The sequence below is a fragment of the Sapajus apella genome, unplaced genomic scaffold (assembly GCF_009761245.1).
Source record: "Sapajus apella isolate SASKATOON/1434 unplaced genomic scaffold, GSC_monkey_1.0 scaffold51, whole genome shotgun sequence".
In the NCBI taxonomy this organism is placed as follows: Eukaryota; Metazoa; Chordata; class Mammalia; order Primates; family Cebidae; genus Sapajus; species Sapajus apella.
Window position 1 is genome coordinate 5,387,137 of NW_022436991.1, and position 27,024 is coordinate 5,414,160.

General features: G+C 45.0%; 1 protein-coding gene across 1 annotated transcript in view; it reads left to right on the forward strand.

The window, feature by feature from the left end:
- Positions 1-20,627, forward strand: part of XYLT1 (xylosyltransferase 1) — a gene marked incomplete at its 5' end in the record, with an annotated part of 256,894 nt that extends 236,267 nt beyond the window's left edge. The window contains 2 exons of the mRNA XM_032242703.1: positions 6,230-6,563; positions 14,021-20,627. Of these exons, the coding sequence (XP_032098594.1) occupies positions 6,230-6,563; positions 14,021-14,343 (657 nt within the window). The remainder of the gene's footprint in view (positions 1-6,229; positions 6,564-14,020) is intronic.
- Between the last annotated feature and the right edge of the window lie 6,397 nt (positions 20,628-27,024).

A 27,024-nucleotide genomic window follows, 5' to 3' on the forward strand; every position in this document is an offset into this window, starting at 1 on the left:
ACTTAAGCTATACCATACAACAAATGGACTTAACAGATATTTACAGAACGTTTTACCCAACAACTGCAGAACATACATTCTGTTCATAGCACATGGAACATTCTCCAAGGTAAGACCATATGAGAGGCTACAAAACAAGTCCCAACAAATTTAAGATCATCACAATTATAGCAAGTGCTCTCTTAGACCACAGTGGAATAAAATTGGAAATCAGCTCCAAAAGGAACCTCCCAAATCATGCAAGTACATGGAAACTAACATGCTCCTGAATGTTGGGTCAACAATGAAATCAAGATGGAAATTTAATTCTTTAAACTGAATGGTAATAGTGACATAGCCTATCAACTGAAACAGCAAAGACAGTGCTAACAGGAAACTTCATGGCATTAAATGCCTACCTCAAAGTCTGAAATAGCCCAAATAGACAATCTAAGATCATACTTTAAGGAGTTACAAAAGCAGGAACAAACCCAAACCCACAAAGGAGGCGAAAGACCTCTACAAGGAAAACTGCAAAACACTACTGCAAGAGGTCATAGATTACAGAAACAAATGGAAATACATCCCATACTCATAGATGGGTAGAAAAATATTGTGACCATGACCATACTGCCAAAAACAGTCTACAAATTCAAAGCAATTCCCATCAAAATACCACCATCATTCTTCACAGAACTAGAAAAAGCAATCCTAAAATTCATGTGGAACTAAAAAAGAGCCTGCATAGCCAGGAGTCCTGTCTAAGCAAAAAATCCAAGACTAAGCAGAAAGAACAAATCTGGAGGCATTACATTACCCAACCTTAAAGTATACTATAAAGCCACAGTCACCAGAACAGCATGGTACTGGCATAAAAACAGGCATATAGACCAATGGAACATAATAGCGAACACAGAAACAAAGCCAAGTACTTCTCTTCAATAAAGCACACAAAAACAAAGTGGAGAAAGGACATCCTATTCAACAAATTGTACAGAGATAATTGGCAAGCCACATGTACAAGAATGAAACGGGATCCTCATCTCTCAACTTATAAGAAAACCAACTCAGGATGGATCAAAGACTTAAATCTAAGACATGAAACCATAAACATTCTAGAAGATAAAATTGGAAAAACCCTTCTAGACATTGGCTTAGGCAAAGATTCATGACCAAGAACCCAAAAGCAAATGCAACAAAAACAAAGATACATAGATGGGACTTAATTTTAAAAGTTTCTGCACAGCAAAAGAAATAATCAGCAGAATGAACACATAACCCACAGAGTGGAAGAAAATCTTTGCAAACTACACATCCAACAAAGAACTAATATCCAGAATTTACAAGGAACTCCAATCAGCAAGAAAAAGCAATCCCATAAAAACGTAGCCCAAGGCCATGAAGACACAATTCTCAAAAGAAGATATACAAATGGCCAGTGAACAAATGTTCAGCATCACGAATGAACACGAAAATACAAATCAAAACCACAATGCAATACCACCTTACTTCTGCAAGAATGACCATAATCAAAAAATAATAGATGTTGTCATGGATGTGGTGAAAAGGGAAAACTTTGATGCTGTTAGTAGGCATGTAAACTAGTCTAACCACTGTAGAAAACTATGTGGAGATTCCTTAAAGAACTAAAAGTACATCCACCGTTTGATCCAGAAATTCCACTATGGGCTATCTACTAGAAGAAAAAAAGTCATTATACAAAAAAATATATTTGCAGACATATTTATAGCAGCACAATTTGCCATTGCAAAAATATGGAACCAGCCCAAAGGCCCATCAGTCAACAAGTGAATAGAGAAATTGTGATGTGTACATATAAATATTTACACGCATACACACACACACACACCATGGAATACTACTCAGCCATTAAAAGTAACAAAAAAATGGTATTTGCAGCAACCTGGATGGAATTGGACAGCATTATTCTACGTGAAGTAATTCAGGAATGGAAAACCAAACATTGTATGTTTTCACTCATAAATGGGAGCTAAGCTATGAGGACACAAATGCTTAAGAATGATAGATACAGTGGGCTTTGGGGCTCAGGGAAAAGGGCCCGGGGAGATGAGGGATAAAAGACTACATGGAGCTCAGGTGATGGATGCACCAGCATCTCAGAAACCACCACTAAAGAACTTATTCCTGTAACCAGACACCACCTGTTCCCCCAAAACCTATTGAAATATATTTATATAATTTATATGTATATATACATATGTATATTATAAACTCAAAAAATAAATAAATAAATGCAATGGAAAGCCATTGGTTGGTTGGAAGCCAGGGAGCAGTATGTTAAGCTCGAACTTGAATATGTATTTGAATTTGGGTAACTGATCACTCTGCAGTAGATGGTGGACTTCCACAGTGAGGTACCTTGAAAAGGTCTTGGAGGTCACAGAGCATATGACAGCAGCAGGTCCCTAGCTCAGGCTGCCCCACCCCTCACCCTTCATGCTTGGGGACAGCAGCTGTCTCTTCATGCTCCTCGGTTGAGAAACAAGGTCCACATTGTCACCTGCTCCAAAACTCTCCTGTCCAGGTTATCTTGGTTTTAAAACTCAGATTTCAGGGAAATGTTTATCCTCATGTCTTTGGAGCATCCAAGGGCAGTGTCCTGGAGGGTTCCCATCTTCCCCTAACTGGTCAGAAATCCCTTCCTTAAATATGACCCCAGAGTAGTGCTGTGGCCATTCATCTGTTTGGTTAGTATCTGTTGAAAACTAGTGCATGGAGGGAAGTCCATGCCAATTCAGCCCCTACCAATTCGATATGTGTTCAGGCTCAAGATACATTGATAGTTAAGTGATACATCGATGATTAACAGACAGAGATGCGTAGATAGATAGGCAAATGGATAGATTATTGATACATACAATAGACATGACAGATTAATGAGACAGATAGATGATAAACACACATAAGTAGATGATCAATATATATATAGATCAATCAGTAGACAACAGGTGCTAATATGTCTATGGAGATCTAGAAACAGAGATATATTAACACCTATTGTCTACTGATCAACCTGTCAATCAACATATCTCTATACTGAGCACCTATAGTAGATTGATACAGAAATAGAGATACATTGATCACCTACTCTATGCTCAGCACTGTTTCGGACACTAGAGAGATGCTGGTGAGCAAGCCAGATACAGTTCCTGCCCTCATGGAGTTGATGGTCTAGAGCTGGAGAGAGAGAGACCTATAAATTAAAACATGCAGTACTGTGGGGGTCAGGAGAAAAGCTGCTACGGTGATCAGATGCTTAGAGATGTACCTCAGTGGTGCCTGTAACCAGGAAAGACTTTTGGGTAGAGGAGATGCCTGAGCCAAAATCTAGATGACGAGTTTAAGCTGGCCGGGAGTAACAGGGGAAAGGAAGACTGGTCCAGAGAACGGATGGGTGATGGCCAGAAGATCAGAGGAAACAGCCTTTCAGGATGAGGTGCTGAGAGTAACTCAGGGTGGCCGGGACAAAGGAGCAAGTGGAAGGGAGGGATAGAGACGACGGGGCAGAAGTGAAGCCAGAGCCAGACCAGAAGTTCTCCAGGACAGAGACAGGACTCACGAACCAAGAGTTGCTGAACGGGGTTGTAAGTAGGAAAATAGAGATTAGGTTTCTTTAGAAAAATCTCCAAGACCTTGAAGCCTGAACTGAATCCTGCTGATGATTCATTTATTCCTTCAATAAATAGTATCCTTTTCATTCCTACTGTGTTCTGGGCACTGGGGGTGCTCAGAAGGCACTGGTCCCTGCTGATCCACAGGATAGTAGAAAAATACCAAGATTTCCCAAGTCTGAGAGGTACGGCGGCCCCTGCATAAACATCAGAACACTAACTATCTCTGCTATTCTCAGAATGGCTTCTCAGTCCTAATCTTTAGTCTCTGCTCTGAGGAAAACTGGAAACAAAACATGTGCCTGTGACTATACATGGATGGCAGCCACCCTTGGTAGGCAGTAGGCATTTGGTTTATATGTGTTGGACAAATGAATGAATGAATGAATGAATGAATGAATGAATGAATGAATGAGAGTGTGAATAAATTAATGAATGGGAGGCAATATGTAGCATAGTGGATGAGAATGCAGCCTCTAGGGTTGGACTTCCTCGGTTCTCATGCTGGCTCTGCCCCCTCTAACCATAGCGAGTTATCGCACTCTTCTGAGGCTCAGTTTCCACATCTGTAAAGTAAAGATAATGACAAGGATCTCCCCTTTATGGAGTTGGAAGTATCAAATTAATGGACACGTCTGCTTGGCACACTGTCATCCCTCAGCAAATGTTAGCAGTGGAGCCCTGGGCCCTGGGTAAAGAATGGATGGACACGGCAGCCCTTGCATGAGCAACAAGAAAGTAGATCAGCTCCTATTTCCCTGCACACAGGAAATCTCAGAATGTAGGTCTATATATCCACACCTGACCTTCATGCACACACATTAGGATGCTAATTATGGGAAGACCGCAGAGGCAGAACAAGCCTCACACCGTACCTGTTCTTTGCCCCCAAAATGTCCACATGCTGTGTCCTCAAAACCACTAAATTAATCCACCTGGAGGAGATCTCTTTTTTTAAAGTAGATGACCCCTAATTTAATTTCATTTAAAATAGCAACAGAGCTCATTGTCAGGAATCTCACTAGTTCATTCATTTTTTTGATCAAGTCATTTACCCATTCATTCAACAAACATTACTCGAGCACCTACTGTGTACTAAGCATGGCAGTAGGCACCAAGAAAGAGCAGAGAACCAGCCAGGTAAGGACCCCATTCACCCACAGCTTATATTACAGCTGGAGAAGATAAGGAATAAATACATCAAAAGACAACTCTGAGATAGTGCTCATCACCACTGGTAGGAAGAAAATAAAGCAGTAGGGAATGACACAGAGTGGCTGAAGGGCCATTTGAAATTTCGGGGGTGCTGGCCAAACACAGTGGCTCACACCTGTAATCCAGCACTTTGGAAGGCCGAGGCAGGTGGATCACCTGAGGTCAGGAGTTCGAGACCAGCATGGCCAACATGGCAAAACCCTGTCTCTACTAAAAATACAAAAAATTAGCTGGGGATGGTGGCACGTGCCTGTAATTCCAGCTACTAGGAGGTCCTAAGGGGGCTGAGGCAGGAGAATCGCTTGAACCTGGGAGGTGGAGGTTGCAGTGAGCTGAGGTCATGCCACTGCACTGCAGCCAAGGGAGGGACGGAGGGACGGAGGGAGGGAGGGAAGGAAGGAAAGGAAAGAAGGAAGGAAAAGAAGGAAGGGAAAGAAGGAAGGAAAAGAAAGGTGGGGGGACAGTCAGGGAAAGACTCTGTGAGGTGTCCTTAGACATACGGGGCTGGCTGTGCAAGGAAGAGTATTCCATGCAGGGAAGACAGTGCAGGAACGCTGAGCTGAGAATGAGCCTGCCTTGATTGAGGTGGCTAAAACAAGGCATCCTGGAGAAAGATGGAGAGGGGGTCGTGGAGCTGGAGGAGGGGCTAGCTCGGATTCTGAGTGCTCTAAGAAGGCTGGGGGCAGCGGTAAGAGGACACTTTACAAGGCCGTTCTGACTACAGCATATAGAAAAAAGTGCAGGTGGCAAAAGTGGAAGGAGGACGGCCCAGAGAGGATGGCTGTGGGTCACAGCCACACACACCCCCAGCTGGCTGGCAGAAAGGATGGATTGCAGGACATCTCTCTGCTTACCATCCAGCTCTAGGTGCCTTGGGAAAGCCGAAGCTGTCTCTTCCTAGGAAAGCTATTTGAACCCCCGTCGATGATAGGAAATGCTGAGGGTCTGTCCTTGACCCTGCCTTGTGACAGAGCAGCTGTAAAAACATGACCTGTATTCTTGTTCAGAACCATTGCACCAAGTGGAGGTGTGTGATGTGGAAAACCAAGGGTGCATGTTTCCACAGAATGGACTGCAGGCAAGGCCTCCATTCATTCATTCGGTGCATGTTAGGTTTTCTTTTCAAAGCACATACCATGTACCAGGCACAGGAGGCCTGGTGGTTTAATACAAGGACCACAGGCCCTGTGATCCTCCAGACTGAGTCCACATCCCATATCTTCTGCTTACAAGCTGTGCAACCTTTGAGCAGGTGACTTAGTTGGAGCCTCAGTTTCTTCATCTGTAAAATGGGTATATTAACAAAGTAGATCCTAGGCCTCCCTGAGACCTAGCACCCTAGTTCATGCGCAGTGACTTCAGAATCCACTCCCCTGTTACAGGTCGGCACTGACTGGGATGCTAAGGAGCGGCTGTTCCGCAACTTTGGGGGTCTCCTGGGGCCCATGGATGAGCCGGTGGGCATGCAGAAGTGGGGGAAGGGACCCAACGTGACCGTGACCGTCATTTGGGTGGATCCCGTCAACATCATCGCAGCCACCTACGACATCCTGATTGAGTCCACTGCTGAATTCACGCACTACAAGCCCCCTTTGAACTTGCCCCTGAGGCCTGGGGTCTGGACAGTGAAAATTCTCCACCACTGGGTTCCAGTTGCAGAGACAAGATTCCTCGTTGCACCTCTGACCTTCTCCAACAGGCAGCCCATCAAGCCGGGTGAGTACTCCCAGTGTCTCTGCAGGGGAAGTACGGGGACTTTGAGGGTCTTTGGTGTTGGCAGACAGAGCTGCTCGGATGTCTGGCAAGCAGCGGCCTTGCAGAATAGCACTCCTTGCTCTCTGTACTTTTTTCTGCTGTCTCCCTAGAGAACCATCTAATTTCCTACCTGCACACTGAGATGATGTCATCTATCTAGGCTTTAGGTACCTATCTGTTAGATGCTCTCCCACTGAACTTGCAGAGGGCTAGATCACATTGAAGGCAGAATGGGAAATAGACCCAGGCAGGTATTAAGTATCAGCAAATCTCATTGGCTATTTTTAAAAAATTACAGCAGGAAATTCTGCTCATCAAAAATAAGACACACTAGGTGAAAAAGATGAACCACATAATTGTGGAAGATATTTGCTACTTTTTTTAAGTACTCATCTTCAAAATATATAAAGAAATCCCACTAATCAGGAGTTGGCAAATCCCGCCCACTACCTGTTTTTGTAAATAAAGTTTTATTGGAACACAGTTACTATACTCATTCATTTACACGTCGCCTATTTCTGCTGTAGGGTTACAGTGGCAGAACTGAATAGTTGTGAAAGAGACTGCATGACCCACAAAGCAAAAGATACTTACTGTCACTTTACCAAAAAAAAAAAAAAAATGACCACCAACGCTGCTACAAGAGGGAGGAAAAAAATGGAAGGGAGAACATGAATGGCCTCCCACACATAGAAAATGATGTTCAGCCTCATTAGAAATGAGAGAAATGACAATTAAAAGCAAAGACAGGTTCCATTTCACACCCATCATATTGGGAAATGCGTGACAGATAACTACCTGTGTTACAGCCAGGTGCGGTGGCTCACACCTGTAATCCCAGCACTTTGGGAGGCCGAACAGGTGGATCATCTGAGGTTGGGAGTTCAAGACCAGCCTGACCAACATGGAGAAACCCCATCTCTACTAAAAAGTACAAAATTAGCTGGGTGTCGTGGTGTTTGCCTGTAATCCCAGCTACTCTGGAGGCTGAGGCAGGAGAATCGCTTGAACCCCGGAGGCGGAGGTTGCAGTGAGTCAAGATGGCCCAACTGCACTCCAGCCTGGGCAACAAGAGCAAAACTCTGTTTTTAAATAAATAAATAAATAGCCCCTCTTACTAAGGTTGAGAGTAATAGGCATTCATCCAGTGCTAGTGGAAGGGTGAAGTGCTAAAACAAGTTTAGAAAGTGGTTTAATATCTCCCAGTAAAGCTGTGCATACACACACCGTACCACACACATTTTACCCCTAGGTATAAGTCCTAGAGATATGTGCAGAAATACTCACATGAGAATTATTCTTAATAGCACAAAACCAGAAACAGTCTGATTCTCTGACATTGGAAAGGATCAACAATTTGCTGTCTGTTCATACAATGGAGTACTATGCAGCAGGGAACATCAGCAAAGCACGGGCATGTGTTGGCTTGGATAAGTCCCTAAAACATAATGTTGAGGGGAAGTATCACAGATAAACCATAATTGATGATGCATTTATGTAAAGTGCAAAAAAAGGCAAAGTCAACAATATGCGATTTTACGGGTCCTGTGTCAAAGGCTGCTGTTAGGAAATGAAGGGAATTATTAACACGAAATTCAGGTCGGGATTTTCATCCCCATGGAGAACAGGGTCAGCTCCTAACCTGCCTGCCTGTTTTTCTTTGTCCATTCAAAGGGTTTACCTTTATGCTTCCATTTGTCCCCTTTCCACCTCCTTTTATTAAGGGGAAACTCTTTCTTCCTACTCAAATCCTACCTCTAGAGAAACCACTGCCAACAGTTTGGTGTGAATCCCTTTAGGGGTTTTTCAGTACTTCTAAAACGTAAACATAACACACATCGTAAATCACAAAACCCTTGCTATTTTTAAAAAATGAAACAATACATATTATACTGTAAGATTGCTTTTTTTTTACTTTCTAAGTGAGTATATTCCACTGGGTTGAGGAACCACAATCTATCTGTTCCCCTATTGGTGGACACATAAGCTTCTGTTGTTGTCGATGATGATAATAATTATGTTGTTATTGATAATACTGCAAGGAAATTATTTTTTTTTTCCAAGAACTGAAGTTGGCTGAGTGCCATGGCTCACACCCGTAATCCCAGCACTTTGGGAGGCTGATGCAGGTGGATCGCCTGAGCCCAGGAATTTGAAACCAGCCCGGCCAACATGGTGAATCCCCGTCTCTACTAAAAATACAAAAATTAGCTAGGTGTGGTGGCGCACGCCTGTAGTCTCAGCAACTTGGGAGGCTGAAGCATGAGAATCGCTTCAACCTGGGAGGTGGAGATTACAGTGAACCAAGATCGTGCCACTGCACTCCACCTGGGTGACAGAGCGAGATTCTGTCTCAAAAAAAAAAAAAAAAAAAGAATTTATGTCTGGCTCTTTCACGGGGTGGAGTGCAACGATGCAGTCATGGCTCACTGTAGCTTTTAGCTCCTGAGTTCAAGTAATTCTCTCACCTCAGCCTCCTAAGTAGCTAGGACTACACAAGTGTGCCACCACGCCCAGGTATTTTTTCTTTTTTGAATATTTTTGTAGAAGTGTGGTCTCCCTATGTTACCCTGGCTGGTCCCAAACTCCTGGTTTTAAGCAGCCCTCCCACCTCGGCCTTCCAAAGAGCTGGGATTACCGGCATGAGCCGCCCACCACAGCCAGCCCTAACAAGGAAGAGTCTTAAACATAAAATTGTATGTGCTCATGCAGGTACATTCTTAACACAAACTTCTAGAAACAGGATTTCTAGGTCTCTCTCTGTTTGAAATTGTTCGTGCATATCTAACAGATCACAAACCCAAAAGCCAGGAAAGCATTACAGCCCATTAGCTTCAAAGAGTTCTGGATTGGGTGCCCTTTAGCCAATGACACAAGAGGATGGGGACACAGCTGTGAGGAGGAGGTGCCTGAAGTCGTAACGAAGGGAGTTGTTTGGGAAAAACTCTCAAATCACTTTTCCTCTGCTCTCACACTGCGATAATCAATACATAAGACTTCTGTAACTACAAAATACATGGGGGAATTTTCCCCATCAGCAAGCAAGCAATCAGTTCTGCAGCAGGCACTAGCTGGGTGTCCCCCAGTTCAGTTCCAACACTCTCCACCCAGAAGTGTCATCAGATACCACAGAGTGAGGGCTCAGTGCCATAAGACCACCCCCTCCTGCACGCCCATCACAAGTCTAGGGCCTCTGGCACTTCTGACCTAATGGTTTCAAATTCGGGGTCCCACATCCCCCTCTTTGGGTTCAGTTACTCTGCTAGAGCAGCTCCCAGAACTCAAGGAAACACGTTTATTGGTTTATTATGAAAGGTACTTTAAAGGACACAAATAGCCAGATGAAGCCATATAGAGGGCAAGGTCTAGAAGGGTCCTGGGTGCAGGAGCGTTTGTCCCCACGGCACTGGGGCGCACTACCCTCCTGGCAGGTGGAGGATTTCTTCCTCACCTTCCTGCGAAGAAGCTACCACGTGTTCAGCTCTCTGGAAACTCCTCCAACCCTGTCCTTTGGGCCTTTTATGGAGACTTTACTGGTTATCCATGATGGAAGCATGGACAACTGTGTCAGAACGTTATTGGACAAAAAGGGTCTGACGTAACCCAGCAAGCCCTGTCTGTTCGGATCCTCCTCGGCTTCTCTGTATGGTAATTCCTTCTTCCAGGGTACGCGGCAGGGCCCTCTCTGGAATGAGAGTCCTATCACCCTCAATCTGATTAGAGTCCAGCATTAGGCAGGTGAAGGGGACAGGAGGAGGCCAGAGAGAGAGAGAGATTATATTTGCTGAGGCCTAGAGTGCCCAACATTTTAAGAGTGTAACAAGGGTTACAGGAGTTCTGAGTACATGGACAAAAACCACTATCATGTCGGGGTGCGGTGGCTTACACCTGTAATCCCAGCATTTTGAGAGGCCGAGGTGGACAGATTGATTACTTGACATCAGGAGTTCAAGACCAGCCTGGCCAATGTGGTGACACCCGGTCTCTCCTAAAAGCACAAAAAATCAGCCAGGCATAGTGGCAGGTGCCTATAATCTAAGCTACTCCAGAGACTGAGGCAGGAGAATCACTTGAACCCAGGAGATGGGGTTGCAGTGAGCAAGATCAGGTCACTGGACTGCAGCCTGGCCACAGAGCGAGACTCTGTCAATCAGTCATCAATCAATCAATCAAGAAAACAAACCTCTATCACAGGAATCTCAGTGAGTGCTCAGCTTCTGCTGTCTTTGTGCAGAGCAAGCAGAAAGATAGAGACCTCATGTTTTCTTGAGCTGGAAGCTCTGTTCCTTCTTCCCCTGTGAACCAGGCAAAAGACAGCACCTCCAGAGCTAACGGGGCCCAATCCCACCCACTTGGAGCTCTTAGATTCCTTCTTGATCAAGTTCACATCCTTAGCATCCCTAAGGATTTCCAAAACCAGACGTGAAAGAGAGGGGTATAAGTGGCTGTGTCTTCATTGCTTCAGGAACACCTGTTGGACAGAACAAACAAATGCTCCTGAACACATCCTCATGTCAGTAGAGTAACCTGGGGCCATTCATGGGGTCCTGATTTGTCCAGTGTTTTCTTCTGGGGTTCTGAGGAAGGCAAGGTGCTCCGCACCCATGCCCAGGATGACCCAGGAGTCGCTTTACGCCCACTGAGAGCAGCCCTCCTGTCCTCCGTAATTGTATTTGTTAGCGATGTTCCAGCGACAGCGAACACGAAGGTGGGAGCAATGCAATTTGTAAAATGATTCATCAAGAGTAATTTTCTATTGATGCGTCCCCGGTAATCTCAAGAAATCTGATGAGGTGGAATTGAGGAAAATTTAATTATAGAGACGAGCATCGCAAGCTGATATTGTAATAGCGTTTCCCACATTAACCTTATTTCTCATAAGGGTTTTCTGCATCAGCCACAATATTTAGTTCCCAGTGTTGGCGTGTTTGTTAGCTGCTCTTTTCCCTTTGAATGTCCTTGCTTTTGTCAGTTTCGGTATCTCCTCATTCTCCACTTTCTCACTCTGCAGAATGGAGGCATTGAGGGGCTCTAATAGAGAAAATGGGGCCTGCACCAAAGACAGCAGCCTCCGTTCTCCTGGAAGGTGGGGCTGGAGCCACCAGCCCTACCCTGTATTAGAGAAAGAAAGTTTAGGACCAGATTTCCAAACACAGTGGCTCCTATCTACCATGAGAAAAAGCAGCTTTGCTAAACACTTGCAAGACGGAATATGTGCTCAGTGACTGTTCACCTCCTTCCCCCAATTTGTCCCCATTCAAACCACAGAACCCAATGCTTTTGCTTCCTGGGGCACTGGGAATTAAAGGAATGATGATCTTGTCTGTGTTCGTCAAGGCATATTTTGAATTCAGCTACTATTCTCATTGCTTTTAGAAGAGTAGCACATGGCCTTTCTTCTGCCTTCGTGACTGCTCTGGACACTTGTTCTCCAGGCTGTCCTGGGGGCCTTTGGTGGTGGCAGCTGCTGACAGGCAAACAGGAAGCATTGTCTTCTGAACACTGCATTCATTATCTCGGAAGCTATCTTATAATCTTAGCTATCTCAGCTCTTGCAAAACCTGATTTGGTAAAGCACAACTCACTAGACTCACTGGCCAGCCTTTTAAAAAAAAAAAAATATGTGCCTGTATTGAGCAATAAAACAAGCAACAAATAGGAACTTCAAAATATTAGAAATAGTATCTATTAGAAATAACAGAAGTGTGTAGCTTCTTTCCTTCACTCCAAATTGCTGTACTTCCTGATTCCCCACTGTGAGGCCCTGGGAGGTAGTAACAGTCCCTCTCATGTACACATTACTGTTTAACCCATTTATGCCTGAGGTTGCAGTTTTTTGAATTTTTCCTTTTTGAGATGGAGTCTCACTTATCACCCAGGCTGGAGTATAATGGCGTGATCTCAGCTCACTGAAACCTCTGCCTCCCAAGTTCAAGCAGTTCTCCTGCCTCACCCTCCCAAGTAGCTGAGATTACAGGCACCTGCCACCATGCCTGGCTTATTTTTGTATTTGTAGTAGACATGGGGTTTCACCATGTTGGCCAGGCTGGTCTCAAACTGCTGACTTGAGGTCACCACACGCCTCAGCCCCCCAAGGAGGCTGTGAGTCACCACGCCTGGCCCAATTTTTTGAATTTTTGCATGAGTGAAAAATTAGACCTTGGCAATGCCTTGAGCAGTAGGGTCAAGGTGAGTGATAAGCACTGCCTTTGGAGTTAGTCGGTCCCAGATTTAACCCCAGATCTGTCTCTAACTCCACCTGCATCTGTTTCCTCATCTGTAAAATAGGGATGATAAAAACAGCCCCATAATTTTTTATGTATGTGAGGATTATGGACTAATACAAAGAGTAATAATCCTAGCTGTATTTGTCTGTTCTTATGCCACTGATAATGACATACCTGAGACTGGGTAATTTATAAGGGCAAGAAGTTTAATAGACTCACAGTTCCACATGGTCAGGGAGGCCTCACAATCATGACGGAAGGCAAAGGAAAAGCAAAGGCACATCTTACATGGCAACAGGCAAGAGACCCTGTGCAGGGGAACTCCCCTTTATAAAACCATCAGATCTCATGAGACTTAATCGCTGTCACAAAAACAGCATGGGAAAAACCCGCCCCCATGATTCAGTTACCTCCCACCATGTCCCTCCCACAGCACTTGGCGATTATGGGAGCTACAATTCAAGGTGAGATATTTTCAGCTTGTTGGATAAAATACAGTCTCTGTCTCAAATACTCAGCTCTGGTAGCATAAAAGCAGCCATAGACAATATTCAAATAAGTGGGCACAGCTGTGTTCCAATAAAACTTTTTTTTACAAACACAGGTGATGGGCCACTTTTGGTCCAAGGGCTGAAGTTTGCCAGCCCTCCTATCACTTAATACCCTATTTTATTACCTTCATAATATTCTTCACTGCCTGAAATAACCTAATTTATCTACTCGTTTATTTATTTGTGGTTGTTGTCTCTCCACTGGATCATAACCTCCCTACCCAGTTTGCTCCACCACCAAGAATAGATCCTGGTACCTAATAGGTATTTAATATATCTCGATCAAATATGACAGTGCCGTGAAGATAACGGGTGTTTAGTAAATATGTGATGAAGGAATGCCTTGCATAATGTATGTGCTTAAAAATATGTATTGTCTGAATGACTGGACTATCAATGATGCTCCATACACATGCATTGAATGAATAGAGGAATGCACCATGCCCTGCACAAAGTGGGCTCTGTCCTTACAGGCTCGGTTTTCCCAGCTGTGAAATGAATTTGCTAAACCTCATGAGATTGTTGTGTGAAGTGAATGAGGTGATGCATGGCTCAGTGCAGCACCAGGCACAGGCTAAGTATGAATAGGCATCCTATTGGTGGCCCTTCTGATCCTGGAATTGTTCCTTTTGGCTTTCAGAGGAGGCACTGAAGCTGCACAATGGGCCCCTCCGCAACGCCTACATGGAGCAGAGTTTCCAGAGCCTGAACCCCGTCCTCAGCCTGCCCATCAGCCCCGCCCAGGTAGAGCAGGCACGGAGGAACGCAGCCTCCATGGGCGCAGCGCTGGAGGGATGGCTGGACTCGCTGGTGGGCGGGATGTGGACCGCCATGGACATCTGTGCCACAGGCCCCACGGCCTGCCCGGTCATGCAGACCTGCAGCCAGACAGCCTGGAGCTCCTTCAGCCCTGACCCCAAGTCAGAGCTGGGGGCGGTCAAACCTGATGGCCGGCTCAGGTAGCACTGGGCATGAGGAGTGGGCCACAGCAGGATCTCAACGGGAAAGCAGCCAGAGGGGTTGTGGGGTCTAAACCCTGGCCTTCCACCCCTGGGGGAGGCCGTTTGTGAACGGGTCTTTCCTGCCATAGAATGATGGAGAAGGAAGGTCAGCAGGTCAAAGCAGGATCAGCCAACAGCCTGCCTTTGGCAAGCTGCTGTGGGAGCGCTCAGTCCCTGCACTGTGATGGTCTCACCTCTTCTGGTTGATCCTCAAGTCCTACAGCTTCCTTGTCTTCCCCCTCCCATGACCCACCCCTGCCCCCAGATGAGTGATTTTCAAACTTTTATTTTGAGCAGCAGAACTTTGTTTACTGAGCACAGTCAAAAGTGGAAGTTTAAGGTGCAGACGAAATCCAAGCTGCTCTGGTTGAAGCTGAGGAGTGCAAGGTTCCCTCCCAAAGCTCAACCCTCTGGGCAGTTCCCTTGCCCAGGGTATCTCCTATGGTACCTCTTCAGAACCCAAGGGCTCTGCGAACACCAGTTTGATAAGCACTGCCCAGACCGACCATGGGTTCGAACTCCAGCGCCGCCCTTTGGTTCATCTTTCTGCTCCTTTTGGCTGGGGGATTCTTGTGCTAGCCTTGAAAGTCATGGTCATGGGCCATTTCCCGTGGAGGCTGCAGCCTCGGGAGAGCACTGAGCCTCTCAGCAGCCCTCCTTAGGTTGAGCCATTCTCCTTAGTAACTAGATGAGTAGGAAACCTTTTTGATGTGGCATGGCAAGGTCCAGCCACAAATGCAACTGCCACCTGTCCAGGGGTCCGAGCCACCTTCCCTCAACGCTGCCACACAAAGCAGCAGAAATAGGATGAGATTTGTGAGCACCAAACTCAAGACCATGACCTTCTTTGATCCTTGAAAATGGGAACATTGAGGGCCATGACCGTGAAACTCACAAGACAATGCCATGAAACTATCAAGGCAATGCTTGGAGCAAAACTCCTGAGCTAGACAGCACAGCAGCACCCATCCCCTGCCAGAGCCCTTCCGTTCTGAGGTCAGACAAGCAAAACCTTTGTCAATTGCACACCGGTGCTGTTGGGAGTGACCAAACCACATGAACCAGACTTTTCCCCAGGAAATAGCATTACAGATTTGGTTTTTAATTTCATGCCCCTTCTTATCCAGGGTGCCAACAGGCTCAACGGGACATGCAACATGTAAGTGGGAAGGTTATTTAAACAACTAAAAACAGTATGATTTAAGTGTTTTGAGTTACCAGAAACCCAAAGGGTTTCCTTGCCATGAGCCCCCTGGAGGTCCATCCCTGCTCACTAGGAGAGCCCTTGGAGGTTGGCCTCCCTTCCTGCTGTAATCCCACCTCTCCTGAATGAATGGATTCCCTTGGAAAAAGGTCTCACCCCTGGTAGCCATCTGTCCTTCCCATAGAGAACCAGTTCTGACATCTCTCCAGCGTGAGTTTGAAGGGGCTACCCTTCACTTTGTGTGACCTGTCCCAAGCCTAGCCAGATGTGTTGCCCTATCCCAAGCCTACCAAGGCAGGATGTCCAGTTGGCAATGGAGGACATAGAGAATGGACACTTTAGATATTTATTATTTATATGTTTTAGTCGATGACTAATTAGTAGGTGCTGTTTTTGCAGCTTGTCAATTATGTTATCTTCCTAACTGAAGCTGCCTTTATTCACAAAAGGCTCCTTTTCCCACCCCCTGGTGTCTCTCTCTTGGTTTCTTTCTATGTCTACCCCCCATCCTTCTCATCCTCAGAGTAAAGCAGGGACATTGAACACCATGCAAAGAAAGCTCCAACCCACATCTTCCACTGTCTTGGAGTGGGGTGCCTTGGGGACCATTGGAGCCTTGTTTTTTCCTTATGCAGAGTGTCAGTCTCATCCCTTCCTCTGATTCCAAGAGTATTGGAACTCCTGAGCCTCCTGTCCTCCTCCCTCCACCCCCCAACCCCACCCCAGGCACAAGGAGGTGACAGACAGAAGACTTGGAGGGTGGGTGGGGAATGTGCTGGCTGCAGAGAGCTTGGGGCTTCCTGCTTTACTCCATGGATGACTTCCCATGGCCCATCTAATCATGGGCATCCATGCAACCTTAACAGAGGAAAACAGGCTCCTTTGATGGAGAGCCATCTTAGGAAGAGGGTAGTCACATCCAGGCAGCAGAGCCCAGGAGATAGCCATTGTCAACAGTGATTCCAGGAATCTCAGAGTAGCTTTCTTAGAAAGCCTCTATGAATCCCTTACAGACTCCATGGTGGCCACGAGCTGGGTGCCACATCCTCTTTCTGCCCCCAGCCTCTGCCTCTGGCCAGGGTTTCCCTAGGGTAGCTGAAGTGACTTCGAGAGCTTCCCTTTCACCCTCCTTTGCCAGACCACTAGTGCTCTGTGTTTTTTTCCCAGCGTTATTTGCAGTGGCTTTGGGGACTGAACCGTGGCAAGTCCCTGTGCATAATGTGAACCTGCAGACTTCAAGATGGGGCCCCTCCTGTACCCAGTAACCTATCTGGTTTTTGTTTTTTTTAATCCTGGAACAAGTGAAGAAATGGCAGAGCTGGCTGACTCTAGGGACCCTTCCCTTTTTCTTGTGACTTAATTCATTGCTCACCACAACTAATTTGAGGAGCTGAGAAGTCACACAGGGTATTCCTCTGCCTTCTCTAATTTTATTAATAGACCAGAGAATAAGATTGCAGATATTACATTTTGTTTAAAAAATAAAAATAAAGGAAAATTCCAAACAAAGCCCAGCATGATTTGAAAAAAGATGCTTTTCCAGGGAACATAATTTTTTTTAACCTGCCTGAGAATGATTTATTTGTTGGAGGCCATTGGTCAGACAGCCTAGAGCTTGGGCTGTGGAGGATTTCAAAAGCATAGGGCTGCAGTCTCTGGAAGCCTATTACAGCCTGCAGGGCATAGCAACCATGAGCTGAGCCAGTGACAAGGTCCCTGGAAACTCAGGAAGTAAAGGTGGGCCTTGGGGTGTTGGTTTGTGGAGAGAAGGAAGCACTCCTTAAGCCGCAGCACTGTACAGTTCCCCACCCACCAAGTGACATTCAGGCAGAAATTGAGCTCAGGAGACAGCCAGCCTTCCCACGTCCCACTTCACTTCCCTGGGCCACGCGTAAACAGATAGTGTCTCCACGGAGGGAGTGAGCAATTCCCAAGGTCCCTATGTTGTAAGAAGTGCCCTGCTTTCTCCCTTTGCGGGGGCGGTAAAAAGGCTTTTCTGGTGAGATCATGAGTCCTTCTGGCTTCATTTCTCATTGTGGGTTTAACTTCTAAAATGCAAGCAGGGTTCAGACATGATGAGCAGAACCACAAGACACACCCCTCCTCTTGCTCACTGCAGTTGTCTCTGCGCTGGGCACACATTTGGGTGTTGGAAGACCCTGTTTCCCTCTGGTTCTCTAGTTTGCAAACAACATGGAAGACACTGGCTGGAACCTTAAGCTGTCTGCCAAAAAGATGCAGAAAGTAGAGCAGTAGCTCCCAGGAGTAGGGTGTAAATAAAGAGCCCTTCCACAACCAAGTTCACTGAGGATTTGGGGCACGAGCTCCCCAGCAGCATCCAGTGGTAGAGAGGTGTACATTCTAGAAACAGCCGTCACACTCCGCTTTAAAGACAGCAAGCTAGGCCTGCACGATCAGAGACACGCTCCGTGGTAGGGGGGACAAATGCTTATGGGGTCCAGGATACTAACATAAATAAGTGAAATGGTTGGTAAGAGACAAAAGGGAGTGGTGGCGGTGTTGGGGACTGTGGTCTTACTGGCATGCACGTGACCTACCCAGAATGAGCAGCTGCTACTCAAGCCAACCTATCGTTGTATGTAATAATGTAAGCACAGTGTAGTTGAATCTTCCAGTTTGGAAAGGAAGCCAGAAATCCAGATTTTTATTTAAAAATCTGATTTTTCAATGTCAGGTTTTTTGTTATTTGTTTTCCTAACACATAGTGGGCAAATAAAAATTCTGCTATTCCACATGTGCACTGCCAGCAACCTCTGCTCTCTAGAGAGGTGTTTTAAAGTGAGATTAGCCCTTGCCCTGGTAGAGAAGGAAAAGAGCCAGCATCAGGTCGGGGCAAAAATAGCAGCTCATGTTCAATTCTGAAGGGAATGGAGATCTCTTGCTAAGTCATTCCCCACCCCCAAGAGACCATTCCACAGAGGAGGAATGGATTGGCCAGCTCTCCTGGTCCCAAGATTGTGCTGAAGGGAAGAAGGAACAGAATCTGGAGATCTGGACTGCTGCCCCTCAGACATGCAGAGGTCCATGTATGCCTGGGGCTACACCTTGTGGGACTCCGTGAAACCAGGCAGAAATCGCAAAGAGGGTCTAGAAGGAGGAGGAAGAGGAGGTGGTGGGGTATGAAATAGCCAGGCTCTCTCCAAATCCCAAGTGTTGGCAACCATCTTGCCCCATCCCTGGAAGCCTCTTTGGAAACCACAAAGAGCTGTGCTGGCTCACGGGATGTCCTCTTTGCTTCTGCCTCAGTTACCTTACTTTGCCCATGGGTCTACCACAGGCGCTACCTCATTGTGTCTGCTGAGAAGTTTACCTGGGGTGGGGAGAGGGGGATAAAGGTGTCCAAATCTGCTTGAGCTGAATGTATGATCTATGCAAATTCTCTCTCTCCTCTCTCTCTTCCTCTCTGGCTCTCTAACTTAGAAGGTTTTTTTTTTTTCCCTTTTGTTTTTACCTTGCAAACAAGATACTGTATAGGACCCTCTTGAGATGGAGGAGGGCTTTCTTGCGCCACCTGTGTCTACCCATCACGTTGTCTTTGGCTCTGGTCTTGCCAAGCTCCATGCAGGGAGAAAGTGGCCTCTCTTCCCTCTCCACTTGGCTGGGAATATTCCAACTGCCTCTGCCTACAGACACCACCAGAAAGTGGGTTCTACACCTTGTCACCCCCATCCCTCACACCATCTACTCCATCCCTCATGTTCCTCCACCTTGCTTCTCCCATGCCTCCTTCCAGAAACAAACAAAAAAGCCTTAGGTTTCTCCTTTTTGAAATGTGGCCTTAACGTTATTTTTGGGAAGCTGACCATCCTTTCCCTCCCATCTCCACCAACATCATAGAAGAAAGCATCGTGAAGGGTCTGTGGCAGCCTCCTAAGGGAGGGGCTGCCAATCTGTAGTTTGCAGATGCTATAGAAATTGCTTAGAAATGTCGTCTTTAAGAAAAATGTTCTTATATTTTTCCTGTGGGCAAAATGAAGGCTTGGGTGCTCATCTAAAGCTCAGCCAACTCCTGAAGCACTCTCAGAGCATATTGCCACTGTAATGGGCTGGCTTAATTACCAGCGGAGTGCTCAAAAAGGCTTTGCAAACCTCCCCTGCCCCCAAGACTGGGTGACTTTATGTACTTCAAGGGTAAATCAGGAAACGTTCTCCATTTATCTCTTCATCCTTCCTGCCTAGAAAGTGATAGCACTAAATATTCCCAGCAGATGGGCAGTGTCCTCAAAGGGATCACACCCTCTCCGTACCTTCCAACTCTCTTCTTTACCCTTCCATTGTTCCAGCGCTGATGGAGGCCAAAGACAACCCCAGGGTTTTCATAGGAAATTCACTGGAATTGTGCGCAATTGTCTTTGTAGTCCTTTTGTCTTTTTTTCTTTTTTTTTTAATATTATGTTGTCAATGGCATTTGTTTGGGTATTTGTTTTAGAGGCCTCACTCTAAGTTATTACCGTCCCCCTCATTGTTTTCAGAGACATGTGGTGATATAGTTTTTAAAAATAACTATTTTGTTATAGATCATAATATGCATAAAACTGTACAGAAATATTTTGTAATGTGTTGATTTTAAAAACAATCTGTAAATAAAGTTTTAAAAGAATTCAAATGGCACACACTGAAATATGTAGATATTTTGCTATTTATTTAAAGGAGTATTTTAAGAGATATTCAACTATCTGAAATTGACCAGTAATCAAAGTTCCAGTCATCTGAATGCTTTTCCTTGAGGTAGAATGTGATTCTCAGAAATGACTGCATTACCTGCCCATTTTTGCACCTTTTCTGTCTTTTAATTTAGCCGAAAAACAACAACAACAACAAAATTGTGCCTTAGCTGTATTTTTTTGTCTAGGGGAGTTTGTTTCTGTCTGACAAAGCAAAATTTTTGCAGAAAACAGTGGATGTATTAAATACTGTATCATACCAAAAACACTGCAGGTGTATATAGATGCTTTCTGTCATACTGTGTTTTCAGATGCAGAATTTTAAAATTAAAAAAAAAAAATGCTGTCTTTATGGAACAGTGGCTGTATGGCTTCTTTTCAGCAATATTGTGCATCTTTACACAATCTCATATTCTCTTCTGTCATCTGCATGGTGTAGATAGGATGACTATATAATTTATCATCCAAACTGGGATACTTTTGAGAGTTAAAGCAGGCACCAAGTGGATAGGATGCTGAGACTACAGGCATAAATGACCTCTCCTGGGAAAATCTGGATGTGTGGACACATTTCCCTTATAAAGACTGCTGTCATCTTCTAACTGGATTATATCAACAACCTCCTATAAGTAAGTTATTCTCCTGGTTGAGGCAGAGTATATGATTTTAAACTCTGAGTAGATAATAAATAAGAAGGGACTGCTACAGAAAATTGCAGTTCCTATATCCAACTGGTTGGCTGGTAAACCTGTTTTCCTTTCCTCTTTACCACAGAGACTGCACTTCCCAGACTGCCCTGCTCTTACCTGTGGCCATGTGACTGGCTCAGGCCAATGGAATAGCTAGACTGTGTTTCCCAGACTTCCTTGCTCTTAGCCATGGTCATGTGACTGACTCAGGCTAATGGAATGTACGTAGAATATGTACTGGCACCTCTAGCCCTGGTCCCAGAGAGGAGAGAATACAGTCTCTCATCTCTCAATCTTTCCCCATTTTCCAGATCAAATGTTTTGAATCACCCTGATTTTGTGCATCCATTGAGTTGACCTATTCTGGTGGTCTTTTTGAAAACTCAACACAACCTCTACCTTAAAGAAAGGCAGAGACACAATTTGGAAGTTAACTGAGCCCCTGCATACCCACATAAAAGACCTCTTGACCAGAATCACCCTACTGACTATAACCTGAAAAGAATTAAGCATGTATTTTGTTATGCCCCTGAGAATTTCAGTTACAGCAGCTAGCCTTACCTTAATGAATCCATCTGAAAAGGAAATTCAGATGTTTCTTTGGTAAAATCCACATTTTAGTTCCTTCACTCCATAGGTAAAGTTACAGAGAGCCAGACAGGTGAAAGCATTTGCCTGAAGCTACCCGTGGTTATCAGTGTCAAGTCTAGAACCAAAGTTTCCCATCTTCCAAAGACACTTTCATAAGTCATTGGAAAGACCAGTTCCTCCACCCCTGAGGTTGACTCACTATTATGTGTATATGTTGGCTTCTGAGGGCTATGCCCAGGAGTTGGGAGCCCAGGTGGCTCAGTTGTAAATATGCTTCTATTTCACCCTTCAAAATCCTTAAAGACAGACAGGCACTGAGACCTAAAAAGGATTTTAGCAGCTAGAACAAAATAGGCTAGGTATCTCCCCATTAGAGAGGCAAATATACGGGGAGCTGTGTCAGCTTCAGCCTCCTTGAGTTTGGCTTAGGAGAGATGGTGAATGACTCCATATTTAGAAAGACCGATGGACCCAAGATTCATCTGTCAAAACCTCTTTCCAGCCTAACCTTACAGCCAACCTCCCTTTCCTCTGCCCAGAGATAAGTCCTCAAAAACTGAGTTCAGTTGCAAGGGTAAGGATCACAGCTATCTTGTTCACTGTGGTGCCCCCAGTATTTGGCACAGTGAGCCCAGTGTATGGGCACTCAGTGAATAGTGAACAGACAAGTGAATGAGACCATATATCTTAATTAACAATATGGGCTTGGGGCCATTTGTCCAAGATTCTGTCTTTACAACCATCATTTGATGAATATTATTTGTCAAAATATGGCTCATTTTAAAGTGAGCTGAGATTTTTACCTTCAATCAATGAGGTTTCTGGGCCTACTGAAGAGTTGGTTGGAATTTCTTTCCTACTTACTTGGTTTAAGTCCACTGAATTCGTGATTTTTAAGAGATGTTTTTTTTTTCTTTAAGGGGACTGTTTTTTCCAAACATTGTACCTTAAACTTCTCTATATAGAATTAAAAAAAAAAAAAAAAACTTAAAAACAGGTGACTAGAAGGGCTGTCCTGGGTAAAGTGGGAATAGAAGGCTCTGTCTCAGCAGTGCACCCACCCTGACCAGCTGGCCTCTTTTATGGCTCAATGGGATACGTAGATGACCATGCTTTGAAACCCACACCACACCGATGGTAGAAACATCTAGGTATTTTGTAGGGTTGGCTTTGAGGCCTTGCTGCCAAGCTGCAGAAAGCTGAGTTCTAGGCTGGGTCTCTGAGCATGACACCAAACCGAGAGTAATTCACTCCACCTAGTGTTGGAAAGTTTTAAGGGTGGAAACTTAGAGGTGGGGCAAAAAGGAGGTAAGGCTGGCCTGACATCATGTTTTGGCAACTCCTGATCCTGTGCATTCATAATTAGTTCATCTGTTCTACTGCTCTGCCTGTAAACCTCCTCAGCCCTAACCCTGATAGGGAGTCCTGGCCTGAGAACAAAGAGACCCAGGCCCTTCACAGCTTTGGTTGTGCCACTGATTTGCTGTGTGATCATGACAAGTCTCTTTTCCACTACGGGTGTCAGTCCCCTCCACTGACAAATAAATGGGAGAATGGGGCCCATTTACACCTGAGGTCCATTCAAGTTCGGACATGTAAGCGTACAGTCCAATTCACACCCAGCATCCAATACAGAACATGTTAACGTGCCAGCTCCATGCAAGGAAATTTCCCAGGATACGATTTTTGAGGTTCACCTCTACGCTGGTCAAGGTTCTTTCACTTGCGGTAGGAACCTTGACTTACTTAAGGGTGAGATAATCCTGTGTCCAATTCACAGAAATGTAATCAGAATGGAAATGTACTGAGTTGTGAAACTTAAGATAACAATTAAAATGCAAATTATAAGAACTAAGAGAGCACTTGGTGGCTCAAGAACCAAAACTGGAGCCCCAATATTAAAGTCCCTTCTTCATCCATTTTTGCTGGCCCCCATTTGAGTATACTATCTCCCACGGACAGCTGACTCCACATGGTAAAGAAAGAAGGCCCCACAAGTTCCTGCTTCTTGTCCTTTGAACTCCATCACACAAAAAAATATCAGTGTCCTTTGTCCTCATTGCCAAAAGGGATGCCTCTAACTCTGCAGCTATCACTCAGATCAGGCAAACAAGGTGCTAACAATTGGCTGAGCCTGGATCATCTGCTCACCCCTGTGACCAGAGGATTGGATAGGAAACTGATTGGCAGCCCCATCCCAATTACATGATAGGACTAGAAGAGAAGCATATCCCCAAAGGGAGAGGATGGTGCCGAACAGACAAAAACAACAGATGTCCATTCACTGCCACAGCCAACTGCAGGCCCAGGTGGCTTCTCCGCTTGCCAGTCCAATTCGTTTCTGCTCCTCAAGTGCCCAAATTATCTCCTCCCAGTTCCTCTATACCTCCCTAAAGAGAAGGGCTCTGGGCCTATCTTAAGCAAATCATTTTAAATAACTATCACATGGATGGTGCAGATGATTTCACCCTCACTTAATTAGCTGTGGAGTGTTTATGCTCATGGAACATGATGGATTTCTCCTTGTATCCTGGGCACAGGACACATTAAAAAGGCCCTTGTAACAGCCCTTTGCTAATTATGGTGGATGATTCTAACTTGCTGCAGGAACCAGGGCCTGTTACCTGCCACAAAGAGCAGTATCTCTCTCCACATTTCTGTAGCATCACCATTCCAGGCTCCACACTGAGCTCTCCACTGCCCCGTCCCCTCGGCAGGCACTCAAAACGCTCGTGCTAGCCAACGCATCCATCATGTGGTTGGTGTGTTGTTAAGCTTCTAAACATGGAGCTGATGAGAATAGCAATGGCTAGCCCCGTGGTAGAAAGCACTGGTAATGGACGGGCTGTTAGGCATCAGAGCAGACTGGGTGAGACTCTAGAGAAATACCTGGAACGTTTTCCAAATTATACATCAAGACCGATCCACCTACTGCCAATTTTCAAGTGCCTCTGACCAAAATAAGGACCCCCTCCTCCAACTTAAGGGTCAGAAAATTCTGTGTCCAAACACTTGTTTTTTTCATCATGGGTTAGCTAAATCAGATTTGAGACAAGTTCCCTAATTTCTCTGGGCCTCAGATTCCCTATATATATGTTGGGGATAACAATTCCCCATAAAGCTGCTGGGAGAATTTTTTAAAAGACAACGTATGTGAAATAGCCTAGTATCTGCATGCAGAAAGAGCTCAGTAAATATCAGTTATCACTTGCCTTCTCACTCCAAAGTTGAAAGTTCCCTGAGGGCAAGGACAGTGGCTACATTCTCAGCACACATTAAATGCCTTGACAGTGTAAGCTATTGTGCCAGTGCTTGATGAATGAATGAATGAGCATGTGAACTGGACTGCTGCTACATCCATCATTTCCTCAGGGGCCTCCCATTTTGTCTGGTCTCCGCAGTCTGTATTGCAGACTGGGTATCTTCCTTACACCTCCCTTTGTGACAAGGTGGCATCATCTTGACTTCAGAGATTTCAATGAGGTTTTTTTTTCAAAACACCCCAAACCGTGGGAGACACAGTATTGCCTCCCCAATCTCTATGGAGGTTCCTGGGGAGAGTCAAGTTCAGCTACAACCCTGGATCTCATTTCCACTGAACTGGCTCATTTTACAGATCACCCCTTTATTCAGCAAGTTTTTTTTTCTCCTTTCTGCATTATATGACCTCTCCCTAGTAAGTACCCTGATCCATTTATTCCCCCAAATACTACTGTAAATACGTTAGTGCTTTACAATAGCATTATGCTCTGTGGAAAGCAGATTTTACCAAGGTGCTCAGATAATGGATTGCGTAAGATTTCAAATGATTTAGAGTATTACCTACCCCCATTCCTGGAAGTTTTAGAAATCTCTCATTGGTCACCGGCCTAGGCAATCTCCAGCTTCCAGACATGTTTCCATCTCTCTGTCTTTATTCTCTGTCTGTTCTACCTGCTCTCCTGCACCTTGCAAGATATTCTGTGATCTCTTTTCATCCCAGTGACTCTTTGCAGACCAGCCCCTCAGAACTTCACATTCTACACCTTAAGTATACTGGAAGGCTAAGTTCTCTCTTAAGTTCCAAGCTTTTATGTCCTTACCTGACAGGAGATCTGGTGCCAGTCATGATGACAGTTACTACCCAACACTTTCCATCTCCTCCACCCCACTTACTCTGATTTAATACAATCCCTGGTTTCCATGTAGCGTCTGAGCATTTTGGCTCTATTCCATAGGTAATGCTTTAAAATTTTTTTTTTGTAAAAGCTTTAGTGCCTGCTTCGCCACCAAGAAATTATTGTAGCAACATTGGCCTCAGTCTCATTCTATCATCAGCATCTGCTAATTTAATCAAGGATGGGTTGTGAGCAGGGAGGTTACAAATGTCCAAAGATGAAACTGGATGAACTCCAGGAGCAAGAATTTCTCAGAACGAAGAACCCTGACATTCTAGGGTTGGGTCCAATAAAGTACGCTTCTTCCTGCCAATTTCATTTTTCAGCCTTGACTAGTCATGGCCTGGATCAGCAGATAGTAATATCACCTTTGTCATCAAGGAGCCTAGGATTTATTAATCTAATATGGGTATTGGCCCAAACTTGGCTTCAAAGAAACAGGAGAAGAGCAAACCGGGACACTAGGAATATGAAGCCCTAACTGCACCCTAAGTCAAAGTCTGACCTTTAAACAGGTATCTAATTTCTCCATTTTTCAAGTTCACTTCCTTTGTCATATGCATAGTAACAGCTATCTGGAGGCAATACTGGTGATGCAAATTGAACGAGCACTAACCAAGTAACTTGAGTTTGAGTTCTGAACCCTCCTCTATTTGTTGCATGAATTTGAGGCAGTCACTCAACTTGCTGTGATACAATTTTTTCATTTCTTTAAAAAGAAAGAGGCAGGTCATCTTATCTAGGTGTTGAGAGCCACTAGTTTAATCTTACATGAACCCTTCACTAGTAAAGGTAAGAGGTCATGTAAGGTTAAACTAGTGGCTGTCAACCATGGCCACCCAAGAGCATCACCTGGGTGGGTTTTAAACATTCTGATGCCTAAATGACAATCTAGACCCATTACATCGGAATCTCTGGAGGTAGAACCCAGGTATCAGCAAGTGTTGTGCTGTTGTTGTTGTTTGTTTTTTTGGAGGTTTTTTGTTTGTTTGTTTGTTTGTTTGGTTTTTAAGACTGAGTCTCGCTGTGTCACCTAGGCTGGAGCGCAATGGCGCGATCTCAGCTCACTGCCTCCCAGGTTCAAGTGATTCTCCCGCCTCAGCCCCCTGAGTAGCTAGGATTACAGGCACCCACAATCATGCCCAGCTAATTTTTGTATTTTTGTAGAGATGGGGTTTCACCATGCTGACCAGACCGGTCTTGAACACCTGACCTCAGGTGATCCTCCCTGCTTGGCCTCCTGAAGTGCTGGGATTACAGGCATGAGCCATTGTGCCCGGCCAGCATTTTTTAAAGCTCACAGTAATTTTTAAAGCT